This window comes from Notothenia coriiceps, unplaced genomic scaffold (assembly GCF_000735185.1).
Source record: "Notothenia coriiceps isolate Sejong01 unplaced genomic scaffold, NC01 NC01_scaffold00023640, whole genome shotgun sequence".
NCBI classification, from domain to species: domain Eukaryota; kingdom Metazoa; phylum Chordata; class Actinopteri; order Perciformes; family Nototheniidae; genus Notothenia; species Notothenia coriiceps.
Window position 1 is genome coordinate 41609 of NW_011356341.1, and position 10625 is coordinate 52233.

General features: G+C 41.9%; 1 protein-coding gene and 1 long non-coding RNA gene across 2 annotated transcripts; both read right to left on the reverse strand.

Moving 5' to 3' along the window:
* Positions 1 to 1418: 1418 nt before the first annotated feature.
* On the reverse strand, positions 1419 to 2169 carry LOC104954706 (uncharacterized). Its single transcript, XR_799365.1, has 3 exons — positions 2080 to 2169; positions 1841 to 1998; positions 1419 to 1509 (listed from the first exon to the last, which is right to left on the reverse strand). It is a non-coding gene; the product is annotated as an uncharacterized lncRNA (long non-coding RNA).
* Positions 2170 to 2475: 306 nt separating this feature from the next.
* LOC104954707 (MKL/myocardin-like protein 2) lies at positions 2476 to 10511 on the reverse strand. Its single transcript, XM_010781887.1, has 5 exons — positions 10332 to 10511; positions 4544 to 4609; positions 3458 to 3513; positions 3279 to 3354; positions 2476 to 2778 (listed from the first exon to the last, which is right to left on the reverse strand). The coding sequence occupies exons 1-5, from the start codon at positions 10477 to 10479 to the stop codon at positions 2573 to 2575; spliced, it is 552 nt and encodes a 183-aa protein (XP_010780189.1). The 5' UTR covers positions 10480 to 10511; the 3' UTR covers positions 2476 to 2572.
* Between the last annotated feature and the right edge of the window lie 114 nt (positions 10512 to 10625).

Consider the following 10625-nt stretch of genomic DNA (forward strand, 5'->3'; position numbering starts at 1 on the left):
ACCAGGACTTAACCTGGCCATTCCGTGTGTGTGTGTGTGTGTGTGTGTGTGTGTGTGTGTGTGTGTGTGTGTGTGTGTCGTTCTGCAGAGAGCAGAACGACACAGTGACTTTGGGTTTGTTTGTAACCAAGCACCTCACCTTCCTCTGTTCTCTCCACAGGTGAAGGCTCTGCACCAGACAACCTGCAGCTAGCAGCAGGAGGTGGGAGAAAGGTGAAACATGTACACACACACACACACACACACACACACACACACACACACACACACACACACACACACACACACACACACACACACACACACACACACACAAAGCTTCTGGTAGGCATTATGGGGAGAATGTAAGAATATGAGTCAGTGTGAAAAAGTTAAGTAAGGAAGTAAATAATGGTGGCATATAGTGTGGGGTAAAGAGTCAATGGTAAGAGGGTTTCATATTGTGGAAAAACATTGTTCATTGTTCATTTATTTTAGATGTTGTCTTCCTACAACTGAAAGACTACAGAGATAAAGAAAATTGTAAAAGCTGGTAAAATGAGTGAGTGTTTCTCAATAATGTTGAATCATTCAGCCTCGGACTCTGTTCTTGGGTCGCCTGTAAACTGTTAAAGCTAGCCGCTAATGAAGCCTTCTGTCATGGCCATAACTACCATGATGCTTGACTTCATGAACAGATAACTCTGTGGTTTGAGGATTTAAATCCAGTTATTTATAGCAGGGTTTATGTACTGTTTGTACTTTATATTTGAACTTTTATATCTCACATAACCCGGTAGCTTCCTGTCCCAAAAGAATATTGCTAGAGGAAATAACACACTAAAATCAGCCTGAGTTGTGTTAGCTTTCACTACTCTTCTGAAGAAAATAAAGTGTTGTTAAATATGTTAGAGAAAGTTGGATTTGATTTGAAAACCTTGGCATTATAAAAAATAGAAGAAGTTGTTTTGTTAGTATTCAAACACTTCATGGCTTTAACGGCGCTTTTGTTGCTAAGACTCACAGTCACTTATATCTGAATGTGTAATTAGGCAACGGGTTGTTAACACATCTTCCATATCAGCTTCTGAGGGTGAACAGATGTCAGTGCTGTTTACAACTTGTAGCGTTATCTGCACTCAGGTGGACACAATTGTAATGCAGCTTTAAGCATTATTATAACTGGAAATATTTTTACATTAAAGCAGCCAGTCAGTGGGTTTCATGCTCTTGTTCGTTTACAGTAATTATTTCCATTTTTTGAAATAATACGGCAATGATTCACTGATTTTAAACAGTGTCGCAATAGCACCTGGTAGATCTGTAGTTCAGCCAGTGTGTGTGTGTGTGTGTGTGTGTGTGTGTGTGTGTGTGTGTGTGTGTGTGTGTGTGTGTGTGTGTGTGTGTGTGTGTGTGTGTGTGTGTGTGTGTGTGTACCTGAATGCTCTAATGGTAGTCAGACCCTCAGCGGTCTCAGAGAAGTGGCAGAGCAGAGGGAGCTGAGTGGAGTCATCGAGGTCCTGGAGGTCTCTGAGAGAGAGAGATAAACAATATGTTTATTCGGTTATATTGACAAGTTTTTTAGGAATAAATGACAATATTATTTATGTATGAATGCACATGCAATGATAACTCTCTGATGTCCTTTACACACACTAACATACACAGAACAGTGCCACAATCATGCCACACACATGTCTTATTGATTCATTTGCAAGAAGATAATAATAATAATAATAATATATTCCATTTATATAGCACACTTTAAAAACAACGTTATCTCAAGGTGCCTTTCACTGAAGTCTAAAAGTGGTTTGAGTTTATAAACAAAATGCACTTTTAATCCAACAAACACACTCACTTGGAGGCCACCCTGAAGTACTTCTGGATGAAGTAGAAGGCGATGGCCAAAGGAAAGAGAGCGATGAGGAAGGCTGGAGTGATGGAGGAAATCACGCCGATGGCCGACAGTAAGAGCAGCGTGGATCTCGTTAAAGACTCCAGGGTGGGAGGAATGTGCTGAGAGGAGTAAAACACGTAGACAAAGTTAGAGAGGGAATTCAGGAAGTCTGGAAGAAGCTGAAGTATCTCAAACCGTACCTGATCTATGATGTTGGTGTCGGCGGAGAATCTGTTGATGATCAGCCCCAGAGGAGTGATGTCAAAGAACCTGAAGGGAAAGGTGTTGAAATCACCCGTCAGTATAAGCGCCATCGAGGGTAACCATTTTTAATTATGGAGCTGGAAATGCGAGGAACATCTGAAGAAAAGCAACAAATTAAAACTCTATAAAAGCTGTCGACAAAGACAATAACTGCAATAGCATCCTCTGGCATACCATCCAGCCTCCTCAATGAACTCCAACATATCCAGAACTCTGCTGCCCGCCTCCTCACCCGCTCCCGAGACCACATCACTCCCGTCCTCCAGAACCTCCACTGGCAAAATCCACTTGTTCATGTCTTTTAGAAATAAACCCGTGTCCCCTCTGTGTAAAGAGACTCTGGAAGTTTGAGGAAAAAAGGTTCTCTCTCTTTTTATTGACAGTGTTTCTCATCCTTTCTCTGTAACAACCTCTTTCGGACAGTGTCCATTAAGGCAGAAATGCTCTGAAGGCTATCATCACTGTTCTCTCACCGATGATTGCCTGTTTAACGCTGGAATCCACGGGCAGGATGTTTTTCTCCACCAGCTCCATGGGGCCGGGTCTCTGGGAGATCATTTCGTTTAAGTTGTCGGCAAGCCGGGCTCGTTTCAGTCTCATCTGGGTGGCCTGTAGTGATGGCTCTGCTCCGGTCTCTGAGGAGAAAGTGAAAAGATGTCACACATTTGCTCGAATCAGTCGTAACGTTGACATTCAAATGTGTGAATCTCCATTTGAACGCTGTGCAGCTTCCATTTTGTTTGCATGTTGATTCTCTGTATTTGTGGACAGTTGCAGATAATATTAAGGCTCAGTATTTTCCCTAGAATTAAATGTAGAATTAAAAAACGCCACATGGTCCTTAATATCTTCTGATCTCGGGTTTCACCTAACTTAGCCTCTCTTCACACACAGAGCGACAGGTGAAGCAAACAGGCTCAGGTTTAGACCGCTTGTGTGACTTGAATAGTTTGGCATGCAGTTCATAACTTTATCCACTCAGAGTGTTTCTTTGAACCACTAGAAGAGAATAACTGGAGTAAAAGGCGGTAGCTACACGTGAAACCCTGTGCGGTGGGTTTAATTCGTGCCTATGGGAAACCTACTAGATAATAGTGGAAATAGTCTGTAGTAAAGACTAGAGAATGACTGGTACCTTGCAGGATGTGCATCCTGATCAGCTCTGCTCTCTCCGGACGGCTGCGGATCTTGTGCTTGAGGAAATTCTCCGTCTAAATAGAAAGAAAAACATTGAAGTTAATCCTCTTCTGTTATTCCAGGAGGGTGTTTTCTGAAACCACAGTTAGCACTTTATTTCCAAACGCTGTGCCGTACCCTGGCTCTCTCCAAGCTGCGAATCTGCCCATGGAAAGCAGCTGGGCTCTTCAGAGCTGCAACACACAACATTTTCATTAATGCACTAAGTGATATCACAACTCGTTGGCAGAGAATAAATGACAAGATACTGGGTTTTCTTGCATGTTATCAACGCTATAAACCGTATTTAATTTTGTCTTAATTTACATTATATTCTATTCTTGTACATATCATATTCTATTTAAATGAATATAGACTTTTTGCACTACTTTTTATTTTGTATTTTTGGCCATTTCTACACCGTAGCTTTGTGCATATGACAATGACAATTTGACAATTTGAATGTTAAATGTGGTAATAAGTGAGCTTTAGGTGCTTCAGGTCCATTCAGTCTGAACACAATTTTAAAGATAAACTATCTAGATAAAAATAGATTACATTTTTTTTTTTTATTTCAGCTATCTGCGTTCATTAGCCGATCTATCACGGCCCGTCTACACTACAGGCATCGAAAAATGCTTTCAACGCTTCGCCCATTCACTTGAATGGGGTGACGTAGAAGATTTTTAATCTTCGCCGAACTGCATTGTGGGGAGCATGGCATGGATTTGCAAGCCTCACGTGAGCATCAAAAGTTGAACAATGTTCAACTTTTGAGTTCTCGATGCTTGGCATCAGCCAATCAAATCCCGTTTATGCAAATCCCACCAGTGCAAGCACAGCCAATCAAACCGCGTGCAAGCTGGGAGAGCCAGACCGCAGTTCATTTCCTCATATTCCAAACGAGATATTACGGTAGCAAATCACCCGGTTCTTTACGACCGGAACTATTTAGCGGGATACAAACCGGAGGAACCAGGCATGGAGGGAGGTGGCAGAGACAGTGGGTGAAACTGGTAGGTTTTTCGCCTGTTTGGGGAGTTTATATCCAGTTTACTTCGTTTTAACATTGCTATTGCTTTGTATGTCGGGGGCGGGAGATTCATGTGATTGGTTGTTGGTCGCGTTGCTCGCAAAAAATCGCCAAGCTTCAGACACGCCCAGCTTCAAGATTTTTTGATGCCTGTAGTGTAGCCGGCCCTCAGTGATGGACAGCTGACTCACATGGCATGATGCCCTGATCCACCAGCTGCTCGCGGGTCCGCCTCTGCTGAAGCCTCAACTGCAGCACTGAAAGAAGAAAGAAGAAATTATGTTAAATAAAATAAGAGGTAAAACATGAGAGGAAAAACCGGGGAAAGCACACAGAAGAATATAAATATATAAAAAGGAAAATAAATAGAGAAGAAATGACATCGAGATGAGAAGGTAACCACAAACTGACCGCTATCCTCCTCAAACACATCTCTCACTTCCTGCTTACTAGTCATTAGGTCGACAACATACAATAACGTCATTTATATGCAAGTTATCATACCAGTCGAGCACATTGAAATACATTGTTTGCACACATAGGTGCATGGTACTGGAGAGGAACTATTTCTGTGCTGGCATATGAGGGACTTTTTTTGATCTCACACCTATAAGGTAACTATTGCAACTTCAGTTTTAAGAATGGGATAGTCCAACAATTCATTTCCCCGTAAACATCTCTTTATTACCAGGTTCAACACAGGTAGTGCTGTCACGATACTGGAATTTAACATTTCAAAACAATACCTTAAAGAAACAGCAGCATTGAATACCGGTTTTGATACCAAAGTGAGAAATGGACTAATTGAAAAAAGGCTTATAAAACAAGGCCAGTGTTTTCAAAGCGCTGTATGAGTTTGGAGTGTGTGTGTGTGTGTGTGTGTGTGTGTGTGTGTGTGTGTGTGAAGCAAGAAAGCTCAGCTGGTATTGGTGTATTGAGAAAACAACATTTGTATTGAAACCATTTCAAATATTCAGAAATGATGTGTCGAGAAATATATATTTTTTAACACTAATCTCGATCCTTCTGCTTCAAAATGCTACCGGAAAAAACAAACATTACAATGCTACCAAGTGATGCAAAGACTGACAACAACCCACCAAAGTGTGTTATCGAGTTGTTTCATTAACCTGCAACAATGGCTACAGCATTAGCCTAGGTGAGTTGAGGAAGTAGCATAAAGAAAAAAGGGTGCTCACCTGTTCTGAACCTAGTGCAGATGGGGGTCTCTACCTCCATACAGGCCATGGTCTGTCTTTATATAAACAAGCCTTTAGATCAGTCCAAACACCGGGGGATTAAGCCATTAGATCCCAACGCCTTTGTGTTAGAGCCCAACAGATGTAGCTTATAGTCATATCCTCTCAGCTGCAGTGCAACATGATCGGCCGAATGCTTCTACGAATTAGAGGAGCAACATTAGGCCCATCCTCTATTCCTCCCAGACTACATTTTTTTTACTGCAGCCACAACCCCCTCCTCCTTCTCCTCCTCCTCCTCCCCCTTTACTTCCCTCCCCTCACTCAGCAAAGTTTAGAACAGGGTTTTTTTCTGGCTGGAGGCGATACCAACATACCCTGATGTGATGTCTACTTTGGCTCCTACTGAGAGACAGTCTGAGTCAGCACTGAGTAAGGACAATAACCACTGCATCTTAAAGGGGCCCTATTAACCTCGGGGCTTTCCATTTCCTGTCGTGTGTTATATAGGTTTGTGTGCATGTTAATGGTCTTCAAAGGCTGCCTGAAACTCCTCCATTGGACCCCTTTGTTTACTTCCATAACATACAGACATCACTATGTAACACTCGCGCTCCAACACATGTGATAGGCTGAGGGTCGGGACATCTCTAACCGGTTAAACAATCAGAACAGAGCCGGCCAGCTAACCAATCAAGAGCAGACTGGGCTCTGGTTTCAGACAGAGGGTGAACAGAGGTTCTGCAGCACAGGCAGTATGAGAACAATAGAGCTTTTTGAACATTAGAACATGGAGACATGTCACAGTGGAGACACTAAATACTGATATGTACCTGATAATAAGCAAAATAGGGCCTCTTGGGGGTATTTCTTTACCCTGTGAGGTGGTTTTCTTGAAGTATCTTTGTAATTAAAATTTTTTATCATTTCATATTCCAGCTATTCCTCAAAAAACACGTTTTGGATATCATGCCATTCTAATTTTAAATGTTATACATTTTAAGAAATTGTAGTTTTTTTGTAGTACTCCCCCAAGCTTCCCTAGGTGGGTCTTTTTTGACCCGGTGAGGTGGTTTTCTCGAAGTATCTTTGTAATTACATTTTTTTATCATTTCATATTCCAGCTATTCCTCAAAAAACATGTTTTAGATATCATGCTATTCACATTTTAACAAATTGTAGTTTTTGTATTACTACCCAAAGCTTCCATAAGTGGGTCAAAAATGACGTGCATGCATTTCCTATGGGAAAACATTTTTTTTTTAAATGTGAAAAAAATTATCAAACATTTTAAATAGTGAAAAATTAAATATTAAATATTTCTAGCGTGAACCAAAATATAATACGAAATATTATAAAAGTGACCAAAATGGCATAAAAAACACATATTATTCTAATACATTTGACCTACTTATGGAAGAGTGTGTCGGGTCCAGTCACTGGTCCATCTAAGGGTTAAAGCTGTAAAGACTGATTTTAGGCTTTTATGTTGTGTTGCTGAGCCGACAAGATAAGGATGTGTCACATTAAGTAAGAGGAGGTGCTCTAATTAAATACTGACCATAAGTACACACACTTCCCCATTCACAGGAGGGGATGCATCAACACTTACAAGGAAATACAAGCTTACTCTCTCGGAAACAGGAAACAGCTTGTGCCCCCTCATCAATGTGGTGATAACACACAAAATCTTTCTTCCAAGGTAATAACACAGATTGTGTCATCACAATTGTCATATATCCAAACGATCTAACTCTGTCTGGGAACACTGCTGCTTTAAAACCAAGTCCAGTTATGGTTAAACTTTTACACACGTTGTCTACAGAAAATATACTCTGGTAGACGTTTTGCAGGGCTTGTTGTAAAGGCGCTATGCATCCTTATCCTCAAATTCACTCAGGGAACAGCTGGAAAAAAGGTATGCAGTGTGAATAGACTTCCAGTCAGTGTCATTGTCCTGGGATCCTCCGGGAAATGCTGCTCAGCCTGACAACCATGCTGATCTGTGACCTGTTCTGGCTGAGAGAGCTTGATGACTGAGATGTGTTTGCACTCACAGAGGCACGCAGAGAGCAGGTCAATGGAAGAAAAACAGGCTCCAATAAGAGATGTGTTTGTTTCACCTGAACACAATATCTAGACGTTGATTTAAAACCTGTTGAACAACCGAAACAGGACAAGCTGGCCAATCATAGCTGATCAAATGAAGCTAACGAAGAATCCGGGGTATAAAAAGACCCAGAATCGACATGTATGTAGACATGATGAGACTTGTTTGACTTTTATGGAAATACACTTGTTTTTCTTGTCGAGTTAGATGGGAGTTTTATCACCACTGTCTGTGTGTCATAGTCTAGCATTAAGACTGGGAACACAAGAGATCAGCGAGCTTATCTGTGTCCAAGGGGGGCGAGAGAACCCGCCTTCAACCGCCTCTTAAGATCACTAATTAACATCTTATTTGTTTTGTTTAATCATTAAAAAAACTGTAAAAAGTGTAAACACATTGTGATGTAACCATTCAACCAGTGGAGACTCCAGGAAGTCAATGTATTTAGCAATACAAAAGTCCCTGTTAATCTACAATTTGCCCTTTTTACACTTTGTTTTAGTAAGAATTAAATACAAATGTTTAAAGTTATTCTCGTTACAACAATCTGTCTAAGTCCTGTCTCGAGTACATTTCAATTTTTAGAGCAACTGTACTTTTATCGTACTTTCAAGATTATTAATATAATATATAGATTAGTTTATCTTTTATGAATAAGGCTACTAAGTAATATATGAAGTGTTAAAAATGAGCTCCACCTTTATCAGCTGCAACATTAAAGTAATAAACACATTAATGCATGATGGGCGGCAGTGGTTCAGTCTGTAGGGGATTGGACTTTGGACCGAAGGGTCGCCGGTTCACGTCCCGATCGGAAAGAAAAAAATACTGAGTGTTGACTGGTAATGGAGAGGAGCCAGTTCCCCTCCTGGGCCACTGCCGAAGTGCCCTTGAGCAAGGCCCCTAACCTCCAACTGCTCACTGGCGCCGGCTAGACTGGCTGCCTCCGCTCTGACCACTCAACTGCATGTTTGCATATAACTGTGTGTTTGTATGTGCATGTTGTAAAAAGTGTGTACTGTATTACCTGTATAAAAATGCGTGTGTGTATGACAGAGTGGAAACTGAATTTCCCCCTTAATAAAAAGGTCTATCTTCTTCTTCTTAATTAATGAAGTAATACAAGCCTTTGCAGACCATTCACAGTACCTGCACAACAACACACTACAGGAAAGGGAAAACCCCAAAAAGCATACTTGAAGTGAGAGTTTGGATGCAGGAATTGTACTTGTAGCAGTATTCCTACACTTCAGTATCACTGCCTTTGCTGACAGCTGCTCTCTACTCGTCCTTTTCGACCTTTCAGCAAACAAGTGAAGTTATCTCAGACACCCAGACCGGTCCGGATGGTTGACAGATTAACACCTGTGTGTTTAAACCAATACGAGGGAGGGGAAGTATGTGGTGGGCAACGTGCTGGGGATGGCTCGCAGAGTGGAAAGTATGAGGTGTGAGTTCTCACTGAGAGGGAAATGACAAAAGCCCAGATGATGAGTGGGTGCTACTACCGTTGGCATTCCTCATAAATGTTCCAGACGTGTTGCAGCGCTCCTGCAGACAGACCCAAACCCTACCATTATCCCAAATGTGTTTAATCCACAGCTCTGGCTGGCATTGTGACACATGGTTTATCTTATCGTGGTGATATATATATGCACTGATCTGATCTCACTACACCATCTAAGCCCTGATTAGGAACTGGCAAAAGCAGCAGCGGATCTAACCCACTCCTTAAGTCTGTTAATCGTGTTCCCATCCATCAGTGTCCCGTAAAGCTGCCAGAACGACACCGAAGTCCTGAGAAGCCGACGTGCACACTGCAGGAACACTGATGGGAGTTTCAGGAGAAAGTCTCACTTTAATGGCCCGTTTTGAGATGAATAGATGATTTATTCAGTACGTGCCTGCGTGCATGAGGTAGATATCCACATAAAGAAATGGAAGGAAAGCAATGCACTGAAGTGGACAGAGGCAGCAGCAAAACGTATTTATGTCCCATTAGATCTTTGTTTACATCAGAGTAACCCCTCGATTCCACCGGGTCCGTCTGCGTCGCGGTTTTGGTCCGGCCTCCTCCGGCGTCAAACCCTACCGGGCGTGTTTCAGAAGCGTTTCAGAAGCGTTTCAGAAGCGGAGCGTCTTGCCTGCCGGCTCGCAGTTTTTGTTGATTTGGGCATATTTCCTGGACAGGCTACTTTGTACAGACAAAGTTAATAATAATTGGAATATTCCAGCTATAAACAACACGAATCAAAGATGTGTTGCTGTATTTTAGTGGTAAAAAAAAATGCATTCATCATCATAATAACTATTCTATATATATATATATATATATAATTGACACAGTGCCTGTAAACCGGAGGAGAACGCTGGCCTTTCTACTTGAAAGACTACGGAGGGATAGGGTCTGCAAAATGAGTTTATGTGACCGGTCCACTTCCTGTCCGGCGCTATGCAACGCGTCAAAAATAGACTAGCATCCTATTTTTAGCGGAGCCCAGTGCCGAGACGCTTCTGGGACGCTTCTAGCCGTAACGCGTCTGGTGGAATAGCACCCATTGACTAGAGTGGCCGCGATCTTTGCGTACGCCGCGGCGCAGCCTTAACGCGACGCAGACGGACCCGGTGGAATCGAGGCGTAACAGACCTATATTTAGAACATTTACTTACCAACAGACTCCTTTCCTGAGCGTCCGACAGCAAGGTAAACTGTTTTGTTATTTACATTTTGCTGCCCCTGTCCACAGTTTATTGCTTTGTTTCCTTTTGGTGCTCCGGTCTGTTGACCTCCATATAACATAGAAAATACAAAGACCATGTGTAAGTTCCTCACACAAGCTCAAAATATCGTAATCACCCCTGTACGCAAATGGATATATAAAGTGTAGTTAAAGTATAAAAGTTACTTCCCTAAGTGACACCTTGCTGGAGGAGTTGCATGATGGTAATATATAAACTTGTTAT

Coding starts and splice junctions, on each gene's coding strand:
- LOC104954707 (XM_010781887.1), bottom strand. CDS start 10,479: ATGGTCTTTGTATTTTCTATGTTATATGGAGGTCAACAGACCGGAGCA. Junction 3,514..4,543: donor GGATCAGGGCATCATGCCAT/GTGAGTCAGCTG, acceptor TGTGTGTTGCAG/CTCTGAAGAGCCCAGCTGCT. Junction 2,779..3,278: donor CAGGATGCACATCCTGCAAG/GTACCAGTCATT, acceptor CTTTCTCCTCAG/AGACCGGAGCAGAGCCATCA.